Here is a 26755-nt window from a genome sequence, read left to right as displayed (position 1 = left end):
TGGAGGAGGGTACAGAATATTTACAGTGCAGAATGGTTTCTTCATGCTTTACAAAAGAATTAACTCTTATATCTTTTTTGGTCCTTCTAGAATAATTAATCTATATGATAATAGCCTACAGATTTCCTTGCCAGCTCCTATAAAAAATACACCTTAAGTAATGCTTACACACAGCTTCAGACAAGAAAATTATCATCCCAAGAATGACGAAGCCCAGTATTTTTTCCAGGTGGTGATGTTTAGTAAAAGAAGAGCTTAAGAGTCAAGAGAAACAGAGAGAGATGGACTTAATAAAACACCCAACGCAGGTCCAAGTTGGAGACGTGATTTAAACAACAAAAATCCTCCTTAGACCGGGAAAGCAATGAACAAGCTAAAACACCTGAAAACACACTTCCACGTTTTTATTGCGTGTCTTCTTTGCAGTTTATCTGCATGACCACAACCTCCAATCTCACAGCTGCCTTTAATACATACCCCTACTTTTAATATATTCTCTGATAGAAATAGCTATTAAAAGCTATTATACTATCTATGACTGTAGAAAGAGAAAGCTCTACACAGTCAGTTGAAAGGCAACAGAATATCACACAGATGTGGGACAGAAAATTACTGAACTAAAGCTAGGATTATTTGTGATCAAAACGTAGTCATATTCTCTACCTAAATACCATCCTTCTATTAAGAACTGAGAAACAGTTAAACGCCTTGGCTCTCATAGACCAGAACAGAAGGTACTCATTAAAAAAATGGAATCCTCTGCATGAAAGTGTGTGCTCTGAAGGAAAAGTGGCCACAAAGACAGAAGTCTGGAGAAAGGTGTATGTATCTCTGATCTAGAAACAGTAGTTTCTACCAGTGTTAGGGGTGGAAAAATGTCCTTATAGTTATCTCCATTGTTTAGAGTTTAAGTGGACAGTAAACAGTGTAATGCCATTGTGAACTGTGCCGTGAGTCTAAGGCACCAGCAACAGCAGCCAAACAATAACTTGCTTGGAGGATTTAAGACAGGGATGTAATACCAAAAATGTAGACAAGCTGATAGTTCTGTATGGTGAATACCTAGTCAAAAAAAGATTCCCCCTCTTGAAATACCCCAATCAGTACTTTTGGTACACATACCTCGAAGAATTCTCTCCTCATGGCAACGTAGAAAGTCCCAGATTCTAACAGTGCCGTCGTCAGAGCATGTAGCAAATTTATTATCCGTGGGTGAGAAACTGTTACATGAAGACACACAGCAGGGGAAAGAAGTCAGCATTTAACAGATTATCTATGCTTCTCAGACAGGGCAAAATTATACTGTGTTATACACTGAAAGATGCATTTGAACACAGGGACTTTAAAGTGAATACGTTGCCTGCCACTTCACCACAAGACATGAATTTAGCATGGGATTACTATTGCATTGCTGTCCCCAGTCAAATGAGAAATCCAGAACTTATTCTTAGCACCTTCCTACCTACAGACTGCATACAGTAGCACCTTTTTTTGCAGGATGAGAAGCAACAGCAATATGACTTGGTAAACATCACCCTAGATTTTCATGTTTTGCAATACAATAAGCAAGTGACACTGTATAGAGGCACAGGAGAACAGTTCTTAGGGAAAAAACTCCTCTTCAGCCACAGGTGATTTGCAGCAGAAAAGCAAAAATAAGGGAAAGCTGGTCACATGAAAAAGCTAGTTGAATCAACTGGTGATAAAATAAACAGCATATAAAACAACCACATAACTTATTGTAAAAGAAATTTGGTAAACCTCCCTTCTTTTACCCAACCCACGAAAAGAATTCTACAGACACAGAAGCAGCTTCCAGATTGAGCAGTCAACATCACATGAGGAAAGTCACTGGAAAAGTAAGGAGTTACATAGCCTTAATCAAGGGCCAGAACACCTCCAGCAACTGACAGCACCCACTCCCTTTCTGGTGCAGTGAAAGACCATGAGTGCCCTCTTGAAATCCTTGATCTTTATGATCAGGAGAGAGCTTAAAATAGCAGAGAAATTCAGTGTAAGGCCACAATATTTAGTCATGACAGTAACTGAATCTAACAGAAGAACTTTTCATAACCAAACAGAAAATGCTACACCCTATCAAAGAAAAATGGTGACTTTAGTGGAATGTGCTTTGGTGGCAGTGAACCTTTATCACCGAGGGCCAGCACCTGAACCCAAAGAAACACTGCTTTAGCTTCATTTTGGGTCTGCAGCTTCTCTTCAGGCTTACTTTAAAAACATGTCTTCTATTTCTGTATCTCACTAAGGATTATATGCAGGTTTGCTTTAGAGAAATCCTTCATTTACATCTTACTGACAGTATCACTTTAGATTCCATTTTTTATATGTGTATATAAATATATACATTTGCACATTTGAAGTATCAAAACTGAACCAAGAGAATATCCTATAGTCTTCTCTTCAATGGCTTGCTTACGGTTTCAGGCTTGAAGAACCCAGTATTCAGTATTAACATTAGACTTCTGTATGTGGCAGACTGTGTGGGTATTTAGTATTACTGGAAGTCTTGGCTTCACCAAGCCAAGCAGTTCTTCACTTTATTTAGTGTTTTATTATTTTGTGAGAACTATGCAGGTATTTCATTTCTGAAGGCTTTATATTTTATTCAGTTAGGTTATTAAAGACTGAATTCTTTATTTGGAATGAAATTGTTGTCTTACACAGTGCGTATAAAAAGGAATAACTGATACACATTGTCACCATATAAAAATGAAAAGAATACCAGTGCAAAATGCGGCAGACAAATACATCTCTAACATATTGCAGAGGCGTATACTGGGACAATACTAACTCAGAAAGGTGCCAGCAAAACGGTGAGAATGTGGAAACAAAAGAAAATATTGTGTTTATGTGGTGCAGGAAGTTTCCCAGAATCTGACAGAACCCATGCATTTCCGCACCCAGAATACACTGAGAGAACAGTCTAATCATGGCAATAGGTACTACAGAAAATGGTATATTGTGTATAAACCTGGCCTCTCTAATCGCCTCCTTATGTGCCTGGAACATCTTGACGTTGTTCATGTTGGACTGCCAGTATTTCACATATCCCCCGTGGTCTGCTGTCAGCATCCACATATCATTGTGTGACCAAGTCATAGCCCTTACCGGGCTGTCGTGAGCCTGTAAAGTCAGAAAAAAACTTCTAGCAAACATGTTCAAAAACTGTCTGAACCACACAAACAGAGTTAGAAAAGCTCCCACTCAAACAACTGCAACGAAGAAATGAAAACAATCACCATCTAGTTAGACTCAAAAAGCTGAAGGGGCAGAGAAGGATTCCTGTCCTCTGTGTAAAATTGCACTCTAAATAAGAGGGTATTTATTTACACTTTGTTTCCAAAGTGACTGGAGCTGTTAGTACCTCGTAGGGAAGCAGAATGAGAAGCACTGAAGGACTGTCTATGGCCACGGTTTGATACAGGCACAGAACAGGATAAAAATTAAAACAAAAAAAGCAAAAAAACCAACAAACCCTGATGCTTCCACAGCCACATTTAGACCACAGGTCCACCATGAGCGGGTGAAGATACGTTCGATGTGTTCCCAAAACATGCTCAAGGACCTCAAGGTAACGGACAGAAACCCTGACAGATGAATTTACCTGTAATATTGTTTCAAAATTGAAAGTCAGTCCATTCCACAAAGTGAATTCTCCACTAGATGCACCAGTAACCAAGCGTCTCCCCTCAGGAGTCCACTGCAAAAGAAAGACTTAACTCGACTTTGCAAATATTTCTTCACAATCATCTGAATAGATCTTAAGCTACTTTTCGGGGCATTTCATCAATGGTATTTATAAGCCATTTGATAGCCAGTGCAAAACAGACAAAAATGCAGAAGCATGCCAGAGGGTTTTTGACTTTTGTTAACAACAGAACAAAGTTATAGCACTGTTAAAGCAACAACAACAAAATCTAATCACAAAGAAGAAAGTTTATTGGCACCAACAGAACTCTAACATGCCATATGAAGCAACCCAGCTGAAATCAATGAAAAGTTGTTGAAAGATGCTACAAGAACTAAGGAGTGTTGACCTTTATCAGTCTTTATCTGAGTCAAAATACATTACCTCCTCAACAAATCTTTGAAAAAGATTAAATGCACCCCAAACTCCAAAAGTAGCTCTTTGTACTTAGACCCAACTGTTTAATTTCCTAAGTCTCCACAACAAACACAGAAGTAGCTCAGACATTCCACATGGTGGGTTTATTTGAAAGTGTTTCAACTGATCCTCTGTTTCTCTCTTCAGTTCAAAATATCAATACTCTAAAATAAGGAAGTGCACCTACATAAATCCAATGCTATACTCACCCTGACAACAAATACTGGGCATTTTACTTTATTAGTAGAAGTCCGAACAAATTTTGTTGTTACAGCATTCATAGGGTTGTTCAGCATTCCTATAGGAGGGACCAACTAAGAAAGAAGAAACAAAAAGTTTAGAAATGACACTTCTAATCAGAAACTGCAAGGAAAACATGCATTCTGAACACTCGTGTCTAGAAAACCAAGCTCCCATTTGCAGGGTTAGGGAATACATCTGCATTCAGGAACTGGTGTGGCTCACGATCTCAAACATGCAGAATCAGCACCTTCAAGAGGAAGATCTAAGCTCCTTGCACTATGGAAGTTCTTATCTCCATCTTTTAAAGCCTATTCAATTTCAGTTTTTTTCATGGGCAAAGACGTCAATAGCAACAGTTAACATAGGGTAAAGACCTTTCATGTAGTTAAGACCCCTGTGGAGGAAAAGCTAATCCCAGCTGACAGGCAGAGGCCCTCTAGTTTTACGGACCAATTTTATCCACAAAATTTCCACAGGAAGTAGAAAGATTTTACTTACATCATTATAATATCCTGCATCAGGCTGGATTGCTCGCATATCTCTCTGGTCTCTTTGCCAGACTCTATTCTGGAAAGAAGAGGAAAACTTCTGGTTTATATCACAACTACAGCAAATGAGGAACATGCTGATAGCCAGGCTGGTATACGAGCATTAAGATAACAACACATTTAAATGCATAAAACCAAGACGACTCAACGATAAAAACAACTTGGATGCTTTACATTTTGTGAGATGTCAAAGACCAAGTTGTAAAAAGCAGTTCATATAAAATAGAAATTAAGTACATTTTAGCTTCATATTGCAGACTTCAACTTGTACCTGTGTGCGTATTAGAAACATGAGCTAGAATTGCAGTTAAAACATCTGGCACACACTATTAACGTGCTAGAATTTGTTAAGCCAAGAGGGAGTTGCATATGAGCTGTTATCTTCATTTTCATAGGATCACATCAAATCAACTGTGGTACAAGTGGAGATGGAAGTGGAGTTTTGCCATATCCCAATCTTATGCCAGCTTTCAAAACATCACAGGGCTTTTGCATGTCCGATTTTAAGTCAATTTTGTCCACTATCTTTTGAATTGGGGTGGAGGGGAGGCATTCCTACAATAAGCACCAATATTTAAAGAATATTCTCATAAACAAATCTACAAACCAAAGTCACACAGTCTACAGCAGACTGAATTCAGTTCATCATGCCTTTGCAATGTAGCTGTTTCAATGATTCCTTTCTCTGCAGATTTGCTGTCTTCTGAGCCAAGAGTCAGCATTTGCACGTCTTGATCAAAAAACTGTATTTATGAAGAAATGAATACCACCCCAAAAGGAGAGCTAAAGAAGCACTTTTCACTGGAACATTTCTGCAACAAAACCTACTTAAGTTATTCTGCATTTGCCCACTGAGCGTACAGAAAAGGATTTGCAGAGACCACAGCTCAAAGTGCAGCGTTATTTAGTACAGTGAGAATACAATTTATGGTGCCCTGGTTTGGAGGAGAAGGAGAAATCCCTATTTCAAAACCAAAACAAGGACAATCACATTGTTCACACCGAGTTTACGTCTATCAAGAAGTCAAAACATCACGGAAGACATTTGGATGAACTCCCAGCTTGGAATTCCAATACAGATGAAGTTAACAGTGCTGCTTACAAGCTAGCTATAAATTCAGTTGTGTACATGTGCAGTTTCATTATGAGCACCAAAGACTTTTGAATTCATCCCATGTCAAATTTACAGACATCTGTCAGTCAGCTTTACATTGGCAGTAGATCTCTCAGTATTCCAGACTATTCCACAGACATCTGGAAATCAGGATCCTGAATTTCAGGAAGGAAGGAAGTTTTTCAAAGAACACAAAAATCAACTAACCTCCAAATATTTAATTACAGAGGGATTGTAATCAATAGTCTTTCGGTTCACAGCTTTTCTCATGCGTTTCCCATCGAAAGTAAGCTGTTGCATTGCTTGCTGCTGTGCAAAATCAGGTCTTTTGTAGAAGAGCTGCCGAGGCGCCTGGTGCTGGAATCTCGGCATGTGGAAGAATCGGGGCGGGGAGCCGATTTCTGTGGCCATGGCTCTCTTCTTTCTGAAATGCTGCAGAAGAGTGAAATAATTGGTTACTACAGAATGGTGACAAAAAGGCAGCGTTCGTACCCTCAGTAACTGGAGTGCACGAGGATAAATAACGTTTCTTCCCAATAAACAGCACTTTATGAAGTTACATTTGCTTTCAGTAACGCTGATACAGCCCAGCCACAGTGAGCCCCTTCAGATTTGATGTCCAGCTTAAGCTGCTAACAAGGAAAAATGCTTTAAAGGGCTGCTCCCAATCCTTACTCCAGGATCTGAAAACAAACATGTCCTTCACATAACGTACAGTAAATACAGCACAGATCATGGTTTGCCTTAGGATACACTTTCAATTTCATTACTGTAAAATAAGTGAATTACACAATTTCTAACATTTCCTAAGAACAACAAAACCTAAAAGAAACGAATATGAGTGCCAAAGGGATGATGACAAAGGGAAATCAATCTGAGTTTTCATTTTGTAACTTCATTCAGTGACATCAACAGTAAGCTCCTCACAGCCGAGAACTACAACACACTGCCTTTAACATAAGCATGAACTTCAGACTTTGCACTCACACTGTGAACCAGTGAACTCCAACCTCCATTTTCAGCTGCTACTCCTCTGCCTGAATTGGAGCTGGGCAAGAATTTTAAGCACAAAAAACTGATGAAAGCAAAAAGAAAACACATCAATGCTGAAAAGTCTTCCTCTGCACAAAGGCTGAAGTGTTTGCCCTGAGTAAGACTACACTTAAGAAAGGATCAAAAAAAGAATGGGTAGAATTCAAAACAAACAGCTAAAATCTGCTTTTAAAACCATGAAGGTATTTCCTTATTCTGGGAACAGCCTCAAGTTGTGCTGGGGAGGTTTGGGTTGGATATTAGGAAACATTTCTTCCATACCTTCTGTGAAAGAGTGGTCAGACACTGGCAGGGGCTGCACAGGGAGGTGGTGTCCCTGGTGTCACTGTCCCTGGAGGTGTTCAAGAATGATAGAACTGCTCAGGTTGGAAAAGACTGAAAGATCATCAAGTCCAACCACAACCTGACCATCCTACCCTACCTCTAACAGCCCTCTGCTCAATCATGGCCCTGAGCACCACATCCAAGTGGTTTTTAAACACATCCAGGGATGGTGACTCAACCACCTTCCTGGGGAGCCCATTCCAGTCCTCAAATTTGTGCAGGGCAGCTGCTCAGTATCAGGCAGCATAGGAGGATACAGACATTGTTTGGAGGCAGACCAAGTAACATCTCTAAGCACACAATGAGTACAATATTAAGCTCACCTGAAGAAAAAAGTGGCAGAACTTCCTCAAATAGAGAGCATGATGAGCACCCTAACATTATCCCAGAGTCTCTTATAACTCTCAGGAAAAGACAGGCAGAAAAAAAATACAGCTGTAATCTCTCAAGTCTAGAGGGTATCTTTAATCAGGAGGGAAAAAAGTACACTTTCAAGTCCATATCGGATCCATATTCTCCTGTAGGTAATGCAGAAATAAAGTTCAAGAAGCAAGAACACTGATAAACACGCTGGGGCTTCCAAGAACATTTTGATAAGCCATTTACAAGGAAACATGACATAAAAATGCCATTTTGGGGAAAAGCTCCAAAGCAACAAGTTGATCCTTCAGAAAAACAGATCCATTCTCCAAGAAATAACTGCAGTTTCACATGTAGATCAGCTGTTGGTTACGTGAGTCAATTTAGATGGGACGCCCCCATAACTACTGCAAGCAGACACCACCAGCTTACATCAGTGTAAACAGCCCCAGGTCAGTGGAAAGTTTAACAGCATTACCAAAGGCATGTGTGTGTTAGTAACACCTCCTCACAACTACAGACCCTTCTCACTGAGTTCACACTAGGACAGTATGGGACAAAATAAGGGAGATGATATGGGATGAAGAAAACAAAGGCTTTATGTTCTTGTTATGCTTTTAGCTGCTTTCTCCAAACTGTGAGCATACAGAAAGGTTTTATCAGATGAAACTAACATTTATCTCCAAGAACTGCTAGTCCAGCCACACGAATATCCCAGTTCAATGTTAAGTTATCAGACTCTTTGTCTTTTGCCAGGACAAACAGGAGTCTCAGCAGGCTCTCCTTTACCTCTATTGTATCTGCTCAAAAATGGTTGGACTTCAGAAATCTGAAGTTCCTGCTCTACTCAGAACGACCATGCAGAAAAAAAGGTTATTAGAAGCAATCCAGAGTAGCAGCGCTCTACTTCCCATTTTAAAAACTAATCACACTTGGTTTTTACTTCACAGTCCATCAACAGGCGTTCAGATGGAAGACTCCATTTATTTCCTTAACATGGAATCACAGGATCACAGAATGGTTTGGATTGGAAGGGACCTTTCAGATCTCCTGGTTCCAACCCCTGCTGCAGGCAGGGACACCTCCCATAGCCCAGGTTGCTCACAGCCCCATCCAGCCTGGCCTGGAGTGCTCCCAGGGAGGAGCCACAGCCTCACTGGGCAACCTGTTCCAGGGTCTCACCACCCTCACATGACAGAATTCCTTCCTAATATCTAGTCTAAATCTACCCTCTTTCAGCTTAAAGCCATTTTTCCTCATCCTGTCATTACCTGTCCTTACAAAAAGTCCTTTCCCAGCTTTCCTTGGCCCCCCACAGGTACTGGAAGGCCCCAGGAGCCTTCTGTTCTCCAGCCTGAAGACCTCCAGCTCTCTCAGCCTGTTCTTGTGAGGTAGGTGCACACAGCATCAGAACCAAGAGCACAACTTTCCAACACCAGATGCAGGTTGTTTGACATCTTCCTTAACAACCTTCCTTAACAGCAGGGCAGAGTGTGGGTGATTGCACAGAGGGAGCTGAGCCCAATAAGCAGCACAGAGCCCTGCACGGGAGGGGAAACATGCCCAACACCAGGACATGCTGGGGTATCCAGCTGGGAAGCAGCACTGCAGAAATGGGCCTGGAGTCCTAGCAGACACCAAGTTGAAGAGGAATCAGCTGCTAAGAAAGCTACCTGCATTCTTGGGAAGAAGGTAACCAAAGCTTCTGCTGCCCTCCTCTCTCCACTACAATGTGCTGCAGCTTGAAAGACTACCTGCTGAAATGGCTCAGAGACAAGGGAAATCAAGCACTGAACATTTCCTGAATGAATCCATGTTCTGTTTCTTCAAGTCTGCACTAGCAAGTTTTACAGCAAACACTCTCTCTGTTATACAATGAAGATTAAGAGTAATTATTTGCATGGCAACAGCACACTGGAGTCTGAAATGGGGATCAGGAGATTGAATGGAAACATCACTAACAGAAGAGCTACGTCAGCTTTCCCAGGCAGAAAGTACAAGACAAGAACAACAGTGCAAAGTCAGCATAACGAGGTTGTTGCTCAATGCCCCAGCAGCACCTATTTCCTTCCATGAGACAAGCACAACTGTAACATGCACAAGGTACAGATACTGCTTTATTTCCTTTCTGTAATGTTTTCCTGACTGCAAAAACCCAACGCCAAGTAGCCATCTCTGATAAAACATGCTCTGCATTTCACTTCTGGATTAACAACTCTGTAAGCACATCTAGATGAACACTTGAGACAAAAAAAATCAGACCAAGTATAATACAGTGCCATTAAACTTCACGGAGGAAGGAAAGACACTGCCAAACATTCTCCTTTCTTAGTACACAAGGAAATTCCACTGTGAAAACAGGAAAAATACAAAGGAGAAAAAAGAATGCCAACTTACAGACCTAGCAAGGAATACACTAATTTGAAACACCAAGTAGCTCAAGGGATTGATCAATTTTCTATTTACTTGGGAAAAAACATTTAAGCAGATTTACAACCTTAAGTCTGAAAATTGTTTGCGTTTGAGGTTCTCAGGAATCTCAATTCTGTCAACACTTTCCGTGACTTTTTGAACAGTATTTTTATAGATCATAGACTTTGGACAGATAAAACTGCTTCAGTAAGAGCACTCCTCCTATGGAGACAGGCTGAGAGCTGGGCTTAGAAAGAGCAGCTTTGGGGAGACCTTGTAGCAGCCTTCTGGTACTTTAGGTACTGAGGTTTCAGGAATGGTGAGAAGAGATTCTCTGTCAGGGAATGCAGTGATAGAAACTATTATCCTATCTGATTCCTGCCAGGCTGGATGAGACCCTGTGCAGCCTGGCCTGGAAAGAGGTATAGAGCCGTATTTGCTGCCCACGGCAGGGGCTGGAAACTGAAGGGCTTTAAGGACCTTTCCAACCCAAATCATCTCATGACTTTGATATATGAATTTACAGGTCTGTGCCTAGCTGATGTTTGAGAGCATTATGACCCTTCTTTCACTGGAGAATACACTCTTTAATTACCATAGGCCTCTAAAATACAAAACTAAAGACAAAAATACTCACCTACATTATACAACACCCTTATCAAGCAACGTTTTCCCAAGAGTTCTCCAGGTACCTTTAAAGGTACTCCTAATACACATTAGCATTCATTCACCACTGTATCTCATTTGAGAAAAGTACTTTCCTAAAATGGGATTTAGATTCCAAACACGTTAAATGAGACGGAGGCATATGGCAGGCTTTTGAATCCCAACAGGAGACATAAAACAAAAACACATCTCCTACTCTTTGCAGAGAAATAGAGAAGTTGATGAAGTAATCACTGGTCACACCAAAGTGAAGTACTCTGCCCAAAGGGCACAACCACCTCTTCCTATTTGGAGAGGCCTGAAATATTTTGGTTTCATTTTGTTACTACACTGCTAAGTTTTCTTTCCCCTTCATTTCATCTCTGTACTCTCACAATTCATTTCACCATGATGTTAAAGCCTCAGTGCTTCTAACACAGCCCAAACACACACGTGCAAATGATACGTCTGAAAGACAGACTAACATTTTAAACACACCAATCCAAAAAATCCATTGCACAGTGAGCAAGACCTAGAAAAACGTGATTATTTTGATCCAGGTTTTGACTCCAGAGGTTTATTTTCTGCAGGAGGAACAGCAGGTGTCAATACTTAATGGGCAAAAGCAGCCCCACACTTGACAAGTTCTACATACAAACAGTAAGCCTGTGACCTCCTAGGATATTAGAGAGACCATGCAGACAATTTGAAATGAAGACATCCGAAAGCCCAAGGGAGAATGGGGTATGAGGAAGGAAACAGACTGAAAGACCTCCCCAGGGTTTGCAACCTGAGATCCTTGAAGAGTTGAGTCGGTTTAGCTGCATGTAAGTTACACGTACAATTAACACTTTCTTCAAACTTTGTTCTTCTGGTGATAAGTACATTATCTAGTATATTGAGCACAGCTCATTTTATGCTCAAACTAAACCCTTAGATTCATTTCAAAACAGACACACAGCAGTGTTTGAATACATCTTTAAAAACCAAAATGCTTCAGTTCACAGGACTCAGGGACACATCTTGCTTCACCATCTTGACCACAGAAGAGAAAACTGTTTTGACAAGTAAGGAGTCCCACAACAACTGCCTCCCTGCACCCCACAGAAGGGATTCTCGCAACGCAAGCTCTGAGCACCTTCGATGTTTGCCATGCTGCCACAGCTCAGCTACAAGATGCACGAGATCTGCTGTGCTGCTGTATTTCCGTGCTGCTATTCTGACAGTTCTGTGTACTTCCAGTATTTTAATCACTATTTAAAAGAAAGACAGTATTTTTCCTCTCTGAAGTACTAATTAATTCCTTTGTCCTGACTCCTGCTTGGCATCTGACAAAAGCTGCATTTATCTTACAACCCAGGCTTTCCTACTGTGAGTCACCAATACAACAGCACCACGACGGACCAAAGTACCACCCAGTTTTTTCTCATGCTGAATACCTATGGCCACAATTTGAAGTTACCAACTTGTCAGGAAACAAAATATGACTTTTAAATCACAGAACCACCAGGTTATTATCTTTCCTTCTCATCTCCCAGAAGACTGGAGTGGAAGCTGGATTCTTGAGAGAAATTACAGTGTATGCAACAGATGGAAGAATCTGCCATTTCGCTTCCATTTGTTCATACTCTGCTCCTGGCAAGAGACAACTTAATAACAGACTCAAATCCTTGATTTAAAAGACAAACAAACAGCAGAGAATGGGAAATAAAGTCACAGAAATCCTATCACCCTGGAGAACTTTATGATCAGTGGAAGGAAGAAGGACCAGAAGGCCTTCAGTTAACAGGGTGAAACAGAACCAGGGACACACAGCAACTGGGATCTGATTCTGAATCTATCTGCCCAGATTTTGATGAAGTCTATGCAATCTAATACCAGCTTGATACTGTTTGCAATAGGAAACAGAAACGTGCAAGTTTAATGCATTAAAGTTGAGTGTCCGAGTCCTTCACAATGTTTGAAAACATCAAAGCCTTTTCACTAAGACTTGGAAATGAGTAAACTGTAACTTGCTGGGAGGATTGGCCTCTCCACAGAGTGCTTGACACACTTCTCTGTAACTCTTACAGCTTTTATATGAAAACCAATGTTGAATGCAAAGAAAAAGCCTTGCAAAAACCTACTACAAAACCTACGGAGCCATCTCTTAGTGTTAATGCTGACAAAGTAGCACTGCTCGCCACACCAGTTTCTTTTTAAATAAACAGAGAAGAAAAGCTATTACATTTCTAGGAGTAAGAAAGTGAAGTCCAGAAGGAGCAGCAGGAGGAAGTAGAGCAGCGCTATCATCTGAGATCACGTGAAGAACTGTAAGAAGGCTTAAAAAGACTTATTTAATTGTGGCTGGGGAATGTGCTTGAATGTTAAAACACCCATCTGCAGCCTAGCCAAGTCACAGGCAGGAGCAGAGGCTCTGTGCAGGGCAGCTTTGTGAACCAGAGCTGCAGCCCAGCACACCCAGGCTACATACAGAGCACGAAGTCAGGACGGGACAAGATGCTGGGCACTGCTGCAGCCACACTCCAGAATAAATGCCCTGTGACAATCTGCCTCATGCTATCGTTGTAACAGCACCTGAGGAGGTATTTTTCCAACACACCCATTGAAGGCACACACTACAGCTCAAACTTAACCAAATCACACAGTGCTGCTAAAAAAAACCTCTTAAGGGCCCTGCTTCGGCAATTCCAACCCCACGCTTCCCTGCAGGACTGCTGACTTACTGCTGGGTCACAGCACTTGGGGAAAAAAAAAAAAAAAAAGAACAAAAAGCCAACAATATAAAACACACACTTTCAGAAAACCGCAGCAATCAAACACACAAAATAATTACAGAAACAGTGAAAGAGAAGACTTCTGAATTATTACACAAAAAAAGGGGTGGCCAGCAGGGACAGAGAGGTGATTGTCCCCCTCTACTCGGCTTTTGTGAGGCAGCCATCCCTGCAGGCATCCAAGGCCAGGCTGGATGTGGCTCCGGGCAGCCTGGTCTGGTGGCTGGCAACCCTGCACATCGCAGGGGGTTGAAAGCAGATGAGCATCATGGTCCTTTTCAACCCATTCTACGATTTTATGATATCTGCTTCGGCAAAGATTAAATCAAGTATACATGGAAATTCAGCTTTTGCATCAGTTTGCTGTAGAAAACCAAGAGGTAAGCACTGCTTGCTGCTACCTGTGCTGGAAGTTGCCTTCTGAGGAACAACGCTGCAGTAGCAACAAAAATGACAATCATTTTACAATTTATATATTCCATGTTTGAAAGTCTGCGTCGTATTTCTTGAGCAGTTCTGAAAGTTTTGTTTGAAACGTGCTTCAAAACACAGCCAGAGTAGAGACCCCCCTGTACAAATGGACATTAAATACTGGAACACTTTCTGTACTGATGGAAGAACTACATGCCACATGCTTGCACAGCTGATCCCCTACGTAACTAATTCCAGATTTTTAAGACATTCCACTTTTTGAAGAAGTTCTCTCTCAAACCGTATTTTTGAGATGGTATGACTTTCATACAGAATAAAGAATCCACATCTCATAGGTCACTCATTTTCCATGCTCACTGTTTCTCAAAGGAAGAAAACGAGAGCACAATCTTCAAAGATGAATTTAAGATTCTGGCTGCACTGCGATCGATTTCTTACTTTCCTGAGGCCCTCTGTGTTGCTAGCTCAGCACCAGAGGAGCCAGGCCCGGTTCACGAGGTTACGTGATAATCACTAACAGAAGAGCATTGCTTCATTTTTACTCAACACCAAGTTCAGAAGTCAGAACAGTGTTAACATGAATTAGAAATATGCTTGCTTTTTTTAACTAAAATTACACAGCCATCTCCTCCAGGAATAAATTCTGTGGCCTTTCATTGTGAATACAGACAAATGATTGCAGACTGTTTCTAACTGATGTACACTGCTCCACAACCACATTTCAACTTCTCTAGTAAGTAGAATTGCATGTTACTATTTCATAGCGTACGAGAAAAGCACATGCACTTGTTCTCTACCAACACATTCCTCAGTAAAGAAAATTCAAATCCACACACAGCAGTTCTCAACAGATTTCTAAAGTGCAAGGGTTGCAGTGTAAGACCTCCCCTGTTACAGAACAGCCAGGCTCCCTGTGACAGGGACAGCCCAGCAGCAGGGCCCGTCACCAGAGGCGCAGTTCTAAAAGCACCACCTCCCAAGGCCTGAAATCCCTTGGCCTTTCTCTCCCTCCTGTCACCTGCCTTGAGAGCATCAGAGAAAGCAGCACTCCAGCCAGCTGCTAAGGCCAATATTTTCAACCTGCTGTACAGAATGCTTGGCAGTGATAGCGTTCAAGGCTTCACAGAAGGTATTCTTAGAAAAAGATCGGGCTTATTTATTAGCCCTAGATCTGCTGAGAGAAAAACATTTACATCCACCAGTAGAAAGAAATTGCAAAACAGGGTGTGATGGCTGACTCAAGCATGGGTTTAACTCCCAGCTCTATAATTTAGGAACTACACAAACATTTGAAAATAAGTATTCTATATTAACACCTAAACAGCCTGCAGTCCTACTTGCAGATTTGGTCCATCTGTGATCTTCCTTGTGTTAAAGAAGTCTCTGCAAAGAAGTGCAGGTTTGCTTACAAAGATGCCCCAACAGAAAGAAAGGCTTTTGCAAAGACAGCAGGTTTGGGCTGAGGGAAGGGGGACAATGATGGAACATGTGACCTGATCACACCATTTAAACACAACTCAGCGAGACTCAGCACAGTGGGAAGATGCTCAAAGACTGCTGAGATGAAGTTGTCACAACATGACCCCAACCTAAAACTGCTGACACCAACTGAAGTCCAGCCTTGCCCACAACCATCAACGTCCTGTGTCACTCTTCTGTTACAGCAGTACAAACACAGCTGGACCAGGCTGGCCACTCGCTCAGAACGAATGCATCAGGAAATCTTTGTTGCTAATATTGGTCAAACTGCAGAGCAGCATCGCAGCTAACTTAGTAAGGAGTTCCAGGCAGAGAATGGAGCAGAAGCAGGAGGGAGCACCCTGCCAGGCTACAGCAGCTGCTATATGGCTGCCCACATCCAGCAGGAGGATGGCAGGGCAGAGGCAGGACAGCACACACCTGGGGGCTCCCGGTGCAGCCCTTGCATCAGCTGAAGCTGCAGCATTTCACATCACAGCTCCTGCCAGATTCAAAGTTGTGGATGAACACTCACACACGGCAGAATTCAAATCGCTGAGATGCCAAAGCCTCATAATGAATGCCAAAATTACACCAAACACATAACATACTACAGCACGGCTTGCAATCCAGTTTCTGGCCTCCCTTTAAGCAGCAACACATCCATATTTGCTTTCATATCATGTTTCTTTTTGAATAGAGGAAACGATTTAAAAGAAACCTCAACTATTCAAACCAAAGAAACGGGGATTAATTCAAGCACCTGTGTGGCCATGTGGAAGCACACAGAGCAGCCTCAGTAAAAGAACCCCTCAGTTTCAACACATCACTGCTGTTAGCTGCGAAACCACTCTGCCCTACTGCTCGCCTCAGGCAGCTGCTTCCAGGTAAAGCTGCAGGCAGCTCAAAATCCATGTTTTATGACCAACTACCTTAAACTAAAATTGGCACTCAACATCCACGATCTCAAGCATTTCGGGATGCTCTTTCCTAAGAGTGACTTTTGCTGTTGCATAAACTGAGACAAGAATTCTCAAGGCACACAGCGGTCACGGAGCGCAGCGCTGTGGCTCTTGCAGAGGCGGCTGACTGGCACCACCACTTCCTTCCCCACCACCTCAGCCCTTCCAAAACCAACGTTTGTGAGATGCAGAGCAGAACAGAACGGACAGATTATTAGAAGTCACCAAAAAGGCCTTTGTTTTGCTCAGAGAAAGGCTCTCCCTATGCGGTTGCTTGGAGAGGGCAAGGACTCCAGAACCAAGAGAACAGAGGCGTGAGAACACCCTCTTTGATTGGCTTTTAACTTTAGAATTAAATAAAGTTGTAGGTTACACCAAATTCGTAACTCCACAGATTACAAACATCCAACAGTTGATTTTTCTTTTTTTCCTTGGTAAACAGCGCATTTCATTATAGCAGAAATTAATAAGATAACAGCAATGAGGTCACAACAAACACTGCTCTTCGTATCAAAATGAGCTCACTAATTAGAAGCACAGAAAATGAGAAGTGCTTCGATTCAGGAGCGGGATGGAAAAAAAACACCACGTTTAAATGAAAAAAATAAAGTTGCAGATGTTTGATAGGTCATTTGTCACAACATGCAAACACACAAGGAGGAAGAGATTATTTCATTTATGATTGAGGAATACAAAAACATTGCTCACACTTTCTCTATTCTATTCACGTGTGTGAACACTCCCACGTAACTTTCTGAAGCACTTGAGTGCAGCAAGTTTTACCAGGGTTATTTGACAGTAAGGTCTGATGTTGTGCAGTAAGCCTTTCTTCCTACAGAAGAGAGAAATCGTGATAGAAATAATACAGAAATAAAGGCCTAGAGCAGGACAGCCTCAATTCCTGACCACATTTCTTTGTATATTACTCAACCCAATTCATGAATAGGCTATCCCATACTATGGAAGTGGCACTTACCCTTCCTGACAAACAGGACATCTTTATGAATATAAGATTTTTAGTTGATTTTTTAGCAAAAAACAGGTCTGCAGCTTGGTACAGAAGGATCTGCTCTGGCCATTCTCACTACACAGAATCCTATTTCTTTTTATTCTTTGGTGCAGAGTAGCACTATCAGAAAACAACAACCACTACCAGTAGCTTGTTTCCACGTGTAAAATAATTCAGAGCATTCACAGCTGTGATCACTCTAGTGCAGGCCGCAAGGAAAGCATACAAAAAAAATCATAGGATCAAGCTCAGTAGGTTTACACTCGTACATCCACACTTGGGCTTCAAGTATTTGAAAGCATGACTGTTTGGGCTTCGTGGTTACTTTTAAATTATGTGTTGAGTTATTGGGAATTGGATTCACGTTTTCATTAAACCAAATCCCCTTCAGACAACAGAAAGAAACCTGAAGTAAACACTTAAAAAAAAAAAATGCAATGCAAAACATTGAAGAGCGGGAACTCATGACTGTTCTCTGATCACATCCTTCACACAAGTGCAAGCTTCCCCGTGCCATAACACACTGAGGCCTTGCCTTTTCCCCACTATAAACTCTAATTTTTATTACCCTACCACAAATTGAGAAAGTTTTAACCAGCACTTCATACCGCAGTGATGCATTGTCTACTCTGAGATTGCTATCAAAAGTAATGGTGTAAATATACACTTCACGTCACATTTTGAGTTTCACAAGAGAACACCTGGCTCACCCAGGCAGGCTGTGGGAGCAGGTTGAACCAGAAATGAAATTCCATCACACACCAACTTGTTTTTAAGCACTAGGAAGCAAGGAACAGGCTGCCCAAGGAGGCTGTGGATGCCCCATCCCTGCAGGCATTCAAGGCCAGGCTGGATGTGGCTCTGGGCAGCCTGGGCTGCTGGTTGGTGACCTGCACACAGCAGGGGTTGGAACTGGATGAGCACTGTGCTCCTTTGCAACCCAGGCCACTCTACGACTCTGCAATTCTAAGAACAAACAGCCTTAAGTTTTACATGGTCCTGGGGTCACGAATTCTCAAAAATGAAGCAAAACAGACAATAAAATACAACCCACAAGTGTTCAGCAAGCAGCTGTGTCTACTTTTCTGCTCTTACTTTCAGAGATTCTCTATAAGGGAGGAAACCCCAAATCATATCACAGCTTTAATTGTTTTGAAGGCTTCCCCATTTCCTCACCCCAGTATCAAGCTCCAAAATCATTCAGTTTACCTGAAGTTCAGTTGTGAGTGATTTTTTTTTCCATTAACTACATCAGCAAAAACTGTGCTTCTGTTACTTCCACTCTGCATTAAATTTTCAAATAACAAAATGATATAATGGAGGAAAACACAACAAATCAAGAATATAAAACTCACAGATGCAGTACAGCTGAAGTTTTCACCTTGTTTTCAGAACATTCAGATATCAGTTTCCTGAAGTATCAGCTACAGCAGCATCTGGGCAAGGTTGGAATTTTTTTTTTTTCCACTTTTAACAAACAAACTGCAGAAATTCCCTAGATAACAATGCTGCAGCTGGCAGCCACAAGAAGTGAAATATTTCACACTGAACTACCTCGCTAAGAAGTTTAACTGCACTTTTCCACCTCCCTACACAACTAAAAGTCTTCTCCAGTATATTTTTTAAGTCACTCAGAAGAGTGAAGCATCTGTGAGGGACGGGAACAAGCCAGAAGCTCTCTCACTCCCTACCCTGACCAAGGCTTCTTTCTGGTACAGCAAACTACCTCTGTCTCAAGCTCAATTACAATGCCCACATTATTACATCTCGTGCTCAGCACAGGCTTTCTCTTAACACCCAACCTAAACCTCCCCCGTCTCAGTTTAAAACCATTCTCCCTTGTCCCATCACCATCCATCCTCACAAACAGCCGTTCCCCCTCCTGCTTATACGCTCCCTTCAAGCACTGGAAGGCCACCATGAGGTCTCCCCACAGCCTTCTCTTCTCCAAGCTGAACAAGTCCAGTTCCCTCATAGGAACCTTTCCTCATAGGAGAGCTGCTCCAGCCCTCTGATCATCTTTGAGGTTCTCCTCTGGACTCGTTCATTAGATTAGAGGACGTTTAGATACTGGCACTGCTGCCCACAGAAGTATGGCTGCCCCATCCCTGGAGGTGCTCTGGGCCAGGCAGCCTGAGCCATGGAAAGGAGTCTCTGACCACGGCAGAGGCTGGGACTGGCTGGGCTTTCAGTTCCCTTCCAACCCAAGCCATCCTGTGATCCTATGGTAAATACAAACTAGATAATATCAATCAATTCTCTGTAGCTCAAACATTTTTCACACATCCCCTATTTTTCAGTACTTATTTATCAAAACTGACTCAGTATGGTAATTCCATCAGCTTCTGAAATGGTCCCATGGAGGCAGGTCAAGTCAAGCTCAACTTCCAAGTTCTAGAGCAGCTGGGCAGAGAACTCCAAAAATGCCAACAGCAAATCAAAGACACGCCAAATGGGTCTTACCATGCTGAAGCTGTTTAAATAAAGTGTTTTTCCACCAGAATTTCACAGCTACCCATTAGAAATACAACAGCACAACTGAACGAGATGCCAAGAAGTTGAGTGTAAATAGAGATTTTATTACTATGCACTGACACATTAAAGATGATCTACTTTAACAAAACGTTCAGAATTCAATTCTACAGACAAATTGAGGAGGAAGAAACCCCAAGTACTCTGACACACTCCTGACTGCATACTGTAAATAGGCATGTGGAACTGCCTTTTTCAAAGGAATAACAGTTTTGAGTTTAGGCAGGTACAAAAGGATAGAAATCTGCTGCAAGAAGGATGAAGGACTGAAGCTCACAAACGCATTCCCACCCACTACCCACAAACTGCAACTAAAGACATAACGAGGCACAGAGCCAGGGGTACAGAACTACTTACCTACGGCAGCTTTTGTAAGACAGAAACGCTCACATGAGTTACCACTGCTGCAAAATACTGTATTTCAAGGTATACAGTTATCTAATCATAAAGAAACAACTAAGAGTCAGCAAGGGAGAAACAATGCCCACTTTCACCAAGTTTAGCGAGTTGCCTCCCGCGGAAAAAGAAAAAAAAAAAAAAAAGAAGACACTTTAAGAGATCATCGCTACTAATTTGTACTGAGAAATCACCACTATCGCACCCACCTCCCAGGGCAAGTGGGCTCCTGCTGCACGTGGCCGTGCCGGCCCGCAGAGCCCCGCATTGCCCCGCACTGCCCCGCAGAGCCCCACCTCCTAGCGGTGCCCGCCCGGCACCCCGCAGGCCCAAGGAGGAACAGCTCGATTCCGATCGGAGCCCGACGCGCGCTCCAGGCGGGCCCCGAGCAGCCGCACACAGCAGCGGAGTGCTGCCCGCCGCCCGGCGAAGCCCGAACCCCGCAGGCAGATGAGGCCGGGTCCCGCCGTTCCCTCCCGCTCGGCCTCCCGCCCCGCTCCTGGGCCGCGGCCTAAAAATGGCGGAGGGAACCGCGCTCCCCTCGCCCGCCCCGCCCCGCGCACGGCCGTGCTCACCGTCCAGCCGGCGTCTCACACCGCGCCCTCGCGCCCCGCCGCTCGTCTCGCCTCGTCCCCCCGGCCCCGGAAGCAACCGTCGCCGCCTCACGATCCCCCGCCGCGGCCGGCCGCCATCTTCCTCCCCCCGCCAGCGCCAGGGGCGGCGCACGCGCCCCACGTCGAGACGCTCGGCGGCGGGCAGGCCGCGGGCACTGCGCAGGCGCAAGGAGAAATGCGCGCGCCGCTTCCGCGAGCCTCCCGCCGCTCCGCAGCCTGCGCATGCGCGGCCGGAAGTCGGGTGACCCCCACTGCCGACCCGCGCGGCTGGAAGCGCGAAGCGGGGTGCGCATGCGCGAGGGCTGCCCGCCTCTCTTCCCCGGCGCCCCCCTGAAGAAGCCGAGCTGAGGGGCGAAGCGCTGCGTCCCGCGGAGCCTCAGCGTGTAGTCTCGGTCCCCCCCGCTCCCTTCTGCTCCAAAGCGTTGGTGGCGTGGGGTTTCTCCTTCTGAGCAACAGAAGTTCTCATGAAAGTACGAGAACTCGTGTTTCAGAGATGAAAATGCCTTGAAATGCCAGAAATATGCTGCAGGGTATTCTGAGTTACAGCAGGAGCAGCACCCGGGGAGCGTTTCCAGTGCCAAAAGGGGCTGCTGGGATCTGCCAAAGGAAAGCTCACTCCGCTGCCTGGCTTTGTGCTACCTTAGTTATAATTATCTGGATCCAGCAAGAGTTGTGGTGGTTAATCTGGTTTGCTGGCTCAGTAAGAACTGAAATAACAGAGTAATCCTATTTCTTTCCCTTTTGCATCAATGGAACTCCACAGTGTACACTGTGTACTGCAGGAACTCCACACATCAGAACAGTCACCTGGCACCCATGCTGGTGTTTGTCCCAGCTCTTCTTCCTGTGTTTTCCTTCTTCCAGGCCAATCAGTTTATTGAGAAGGTCTTTGTAAATCAGAATATGCACGTAATGTTTACAAAATACAGGACCTTAATTAGAAATATATTTTAATTTAAGCTAAGCAATAATACAAAATAATTGAGCTTCTGAAAGTCCACCATGCTGACGAAACCATTTGAAAGACAGCGGGACTTGATTCTGCCCAGGAGTCAAGAGTAAGTGTCCCCACTCTTTTTGAAAACAAACAAACAAAAACAAAGCAGGTCATCATTTCTGCTAAAAAGCAGAAACGTGTACGGAATTCCCAAATCGGGGAGAAGAATCTGGAAGAAACCTATATTTGAGCCACCAAGAAAAGATTTTTCAAGTTCTTGTGCCCTCACAATGCAGGCGTCCTTTATCAAACCTGAGAGGACTGCAAAACTCCAGTATGCTGGAGTGTATGACAGTGCTGGAGCTCCCTTTATCCACTGCTCAGCCCAGGAGCTGGATTGGTACAGAGGGCAGAGAAACAAAGTTCTCAGATTTTTCCACTCATTTGGAGGAGTTGAGGGTCACCTTTAGTACTGGAAGCTGCGTTTGGTCTGAATGTCGTCAAGAATTTGCTGTAATTCCTCATCTTCAAATCGGCCCTCCAGGCTGCAAGGTAAGAACAAGGAGGGTGCATTAAAGCATTTAGAAACAGTTTCCCTGCTCCCTTCTGAATTGGTTTCAGACACCCATGCAGAGCCTCCTGTAAGTGACAGAACTCCATCCTTCCCAGAACTTTCTGCAGAATGATTTCACGTCACAGTAATCATAGAATCATAGAATCACTCAGGTTGGAAAAGACCTTAAAGATCATTGAGTCCAACCACGACCTAACCATACTACCCTAACTCTAACAACCATCTGCTAAATCATGGCCCTGAGCAATCAGGGAACAATCAAAAGGGCAACCCAGGTGTAGGCTTAACCAGACCCCTCGGCCTCATGCTCATAAGCCAGTCCAAACTTGCTGTGAAGAATGTGAGGAAACTGCCTCAAGTTGCACCAATGGAGATTTAGGTTAGACAGAATTTCTTCATAGAAAGGGTGGTTAGGTATTGGAACAGGCTGCCCAGGAGAGAGGTGGTGATTTTTTGTGGAGGTATTCAAGAAACGTGTGTACAACTTACAAGATTCTATGATTCTGTGAAACCTTAGCATACAAAGAAAAACCTGTACTTCAGATGGGTGTCTCATTCCTCCTCTATCTCAGGGCATGAGGTAACAAATGAAGAAATGATACTGGAAGATCTCTCTGCCCATGTGTATTTATCCACCCAGAGGTTCATAGGGACACTCTGTTGTTTATGCCAACAAGAACAGCAAAAAAAAAAAACCAACAACAAACACAGCTGGATGGGCTGAGAACCCCAGTTTAAGCCATTGCCCAGAGATGTGGTGGAAGTCTCACTTCTGGAGACATTCAAGACCAGGCTGGGCCAGGCTCCGAGCAACCTGGTCCAGCTGTGGATGTACCTGTTCACTGCAGGGGAGTTGGAGCAGATGGCCTTTAAAGATCCCTTCCAACTCCAAAGGTCCCTTCCAACTTTACAGTTCTATCACTCTTAATCCAGTAAATATTATCTCAAGTGCATTAGGGATACTTAAGATTGCTTCACTTTCAGAGCAATGGGTAAGTATAGAAAAACTGAATGGAAAGTTTTCTCATCAACAGAGTTGGATTGTGGAGAAGGTGTCTGTTCATAGCTAGCTTTAGATCACTGAAAGTACACAACACTCCTTTTGGTACACAGAAATGCTCACCTAGGAATCAAAGCTTTGGCTTCCTCAGCAGTCTCAGGACACAAGTTGGCCAAACACGCCAATTCAAATTTATGGAGCTTTTTTTGGAGCAGCAAGCTGTAAGGAAAGACAACAACTTGGTGAAATTACAAGCAAGATCGATAAGCAGAGGAACAACAAACCAAACAGATAACGTCCAACTCTCTCTTTTACTCCGCTTCTTGACACTGCATTCCAGTTTTTTGAAGGAAGAAATGTCTATTACATAACTGATCAGGTAAAAAACAAAGTTACAGCTGTGGGAAGACCCCAGAATTACAGTACAAATAGCCTTAGAAAACCCTCCTGCTCACTGAAATATGTTGTCTTTTAAACAAGGAAGGCTCAGCAGGCCCAAATGAGACCGGGCACAACGCTCCTCAAAACACAACAAACACACTTCTTGCCTCTCCAGAAAGACAAGATTCAGAGCTACAGCCATCCAAATCGGGAAACATCATGAAGCCTCACTTCCATAAAACGACACTGGTGTTACACATCAAATTCCTAAACCTTCCACCCACCTACGAACACTGGCGATGGTTTCGCGGTTTTTGAAGCGGCTGAAGCGCGCTGTGTAATTCAGAGTTTTCATGAACACTTCTGACAGCTCCTGCTCATCTTCCGCGCTCTCGTTCTGTTGCTTCCGATGCTCCAGAAGCATGTGGACTTCTGAATTCAGCAGGGTTTCTGCAGTTTCGAATTCTACGTTTGAACAAGCAAACGTCAGCATTGAAAGAAGTAAAGCATGGATAAAAAAGTCCGCTTATAGGTGATGTGTGTGTGACTGAGCTTTGGGAAATAACAACAGCACAGTTGTGGCTCACTGCCCTTTCACCAAGGACTGGGCAGAATTCCACACTGAAAACAGATAAAAATTACAGCATTCTGAGAAGCCACCCTGCCCACTTGTCTGCTTGACCACGCTTTTTACATTTGCAGACCCAAATTTATGCTTTTCTAACATATTTTTCTCTCAGACAGTGGACAGGCACTGGAGCAGCTGCCCAGGGAGGTGGTGGTGCCCATCCCTGGCAGTGTTCAAGAGGAGTCTGGATGAGGAGCTAGGAAATATGGTTTAGTGCTTGCGGGAGCAAAGGCAATGGGAGGGCGGTTGGACTGGATGATCTTGCAGGTTGTTTCCAACCTTGCAATTCTATGATCCTATATTTTTGCAATGCTTCCTTCGCATAGTTTTGTCATAACTTCAGCAATGCATGATTTGTTTTAAAAGAAAATATTTAGCCACGCAGCATCCATCCACTGATGACACCCACAGTATTATAAGACCTCCGACGTGTTCTTACAGCAAACTGAACATGCTAAGACAGGCCTCGTGCGCACAAAATAGCAGCAGACTGCTGGAACTGGGCGCTATCAGAAACCCAGCGGCCCTTCAGCACTTGTTTATAAAGCTCCGGTTTTGTTTTGTTTTCTGCAAAATAATTATTCAGCCCGTTAGCGTGCTGAGTTCTGACTCAGGCTCCAGGCAGCCGGCGACATTGTAATGCGGTAAAAAAAACGTAGATCAAAAACTACAAGCTACATCAACGCCAAGAATCTGCAGCTGTACCCGGCCGCTTAGAATTGGGCCCTGCCGCTCCCTCCGCGCACCTTTGGGGAAGACGAGCTGCGAGGCGTCCTCCTCCACATCTGCAGTCCTCGGGTCGCTGCCACCCGCCGCCATTGCCTCACCCGGAAGGGAAAGACGCGGCGCCCGGAAGGGGAAGTCCCGGCACCCGGAAGTGCAGTGCATTGAGACCCGGCGGCCGCCAGGGGGAGCTGCGCTAACAGGAGCAGGCGGGCGTGAGCGCTGCGTGTGTGGGGAGGGCAGCCGGTTGTGGAAGAAGGAGAGATTTTAGGCCCGCAGTCTTACAAATGCACAAAGCGATGAACCGCGATCCACGAGAGCATCTGCTCCCTCCAGGGGACCGCTGAGGGAAAGCACGCTGCTCTTTCACACAGACAAAGCCAGAGGAAGAGTTGCTGTGCTCACACAGTCACACAGGCAGTAAGCGGGAGCTGCAGGTGCACCTCCCAGGTGGACAAGAGGGCCGACAGCATCCTGGCCTGCGTTAGAAATAGTGCTGCCAGCAGGAGCAGGGAGGTGATCATCCCTCTGTACTCAGCACTGGTGAGGCCACACCTTGAATACTGTGTTCAGTTTTAGGCCCCTCACTACAAGAAGGACATCAAGGCCCTGCTGTGTCCAGAGAAGGGCAACGAAACTGGTGAGGGGTCTGGAGCACAAGTCTTATGAGTAGCGGCTGAGGGAGCTGGAATTGTTCAGTCTGGAGAAAAGGAGGCTCAGGGGAGACCTCATTACACTGTACAACTTCCTGAAGAGAGGTTGTGCTGAGGAGGGGTTTGGCCTCTTCTCCCAGGCAACAAAGAGGACCCAAGGAAGTGGCCACAAGTTGTAGCAGAGGAGGTTGAGGTTAGACATAAGGAAGACCTTTTTCTCTCAGACAGTGGTCAGGCACTGGAATGGCTGTGCAGGGAGGTGGTGGAGTCGCCGTCCCTGGCAGCGTTCAGGAGGCGTCTGGATGAGGAGCTACGAGATATGGATTAGTGCTTGTGGTAGCAGTAATGGGAGGAAGGTTGGACCAAATGATCTTGCAGGTCGCTTCCAACCTTGCGATTCTATGATTCTGTGATTCTCCACCTTACCTGGCTGCACAGCAAAGTGCGCTGTGAACTCTGTGCACCTCCGTTTTGCTGCCTTAGAATGAAGGCAGCAAACGATGTCTCCAGGAAACTACCCATGCCAACATTACATGTGTCTCACCGTGGTAAATACATGGAAGTTTGGTGGGAAGAAGCGTAGATAGCAATAGCAGCACACTCTGGAAGGGGATTTGCCTTCTTTGGGCTACCCAGGAGTAGTAGATCCCTAGAAGTTTCAGGCAGGCTAGAAATGTCTGGGTTCTTCCTGACGCTGTTGGAGGAAAGCCAGCAAAGTAATGTTTGCAGTAGTGCTTTCCCTAGAGAATGCACATGAAAGTGCTCAACCAGCTTAAGACTTACAGTAATCATCTTAGCAGACTGTACAATGTCATCCCGTGCTCTTAAAGAAATGCAGAAATAGATGGCTGGAG

General features: G+C 44.0%; 2 protein-coding genes across 12 annotated transcripts in view; both read right to left on the bottom strand.

The window, feature by feature from the left end:
- WDR33 (WD repeat domain 33) overlaps positions 1-21120 on the bottom strand; it is a 61812-nt gene extending 40692 nt beyond the window's left edge. For 2 of the 11 annotated variants that reach the window (XM_052687412.1, XM_052687410.1), the window contains exons 1-7: positions 20967-21113; positions 6239-6463; positions 4868-4936; positions 4336-4440; positions 3626-3721; positions 2993-3144; positions 1123-1220 (exon numbers count right to left, since the gene is read on the bottom strand). In XM_052687412.1, coding sequence (XP_052543372.1) covers positions 1123-1220; positions 2993-3144; positions 3626-3721; positions 4336-4440; positions 4868-4936; positions 6239-6442 — 724 coding nt within the window. In that variant the 5' untranslated portion in view covers positions 6443-6463; positions 20967-21113. The other 9 variants (XM_052687411.1, XM_052687409.1, XM_052687414.1 and 6 more) reach the window with 9 other exon arrangements.
- Positions 21121-21938: 818 nt separating this feature from the next.
- POLR2D (RNA polymerase II subunit D) lies at positions 21939-25375 on the bottom strand. Its single transcript, XM_052686467.1, has 4 exons — positions 25272-25375; positions 24182-24362; positions 23640-23735; positions 21939-22487 (listed from the first exon to the last, which is right to left on the bottom strand). The coding sequence occupies exons 1-4, from the start codon at positions 25342-25344 to the stop codon at positions 22409-22411; spliced, it is 429 nt and encodes a 142-aa protein (XP_052542427.1). The 5' UTR covers positions 25345-25375; the 3' UTR covers positions 21939-22408.
- Between the last annotated feature and the right edge of the window lie 1380 nt (positions 25376-26755).

This window comes from Tympanuchus pallidicinctus, unplaced genomic scaffold (genome assembly GCF_026119805.1).
Source record: "Tympanuchus pallidicinctus isolate F22 unplaced genomic scaffold, pur_lepc_1.0 scaffold22, whole genome shotgun sequence".
Lineage (NCBI taxonomy): Eukaryota > Metazoa > Chordata > Aves > Galliformes > Phasianidae > Tympanuchus > Tympanuchus pallidicinctus.
The sequence above is the reverse complement of the archived record's forward strand: the minus strand, read 5'-3'. Positions and strand labels throughout refer to the sequence as shown.

What these genes read in the sequence shown, in the direction of transcription:
- POLR2D (XM_052686467.1), bottom strand. Translation starts at nt 25,344, where the DNA reads ATGGCGGCGGGTGGCAGCGACCCGAGGACTGCAGATGTGGAGGAGGAC. An exon ending in ACCATCGCCAGTGTTCGTAG is followed by an intron (nt 23,736 to 24,181) that starts GTGGGTGGAAGG and finishes CTTTCCTTACAG; the next exon opens with CTTGCTGCTCCAAAAAAAGC. An exon ending in GCCAAAGCTTTGATTCCTAG is followed by an intron (nt 22,488 to 23,639) that starts GTGAGCATTTCT and finishes CTTACCTTGCAG; the next exon opens with CCTGGAGGGCCGATTTGAAG.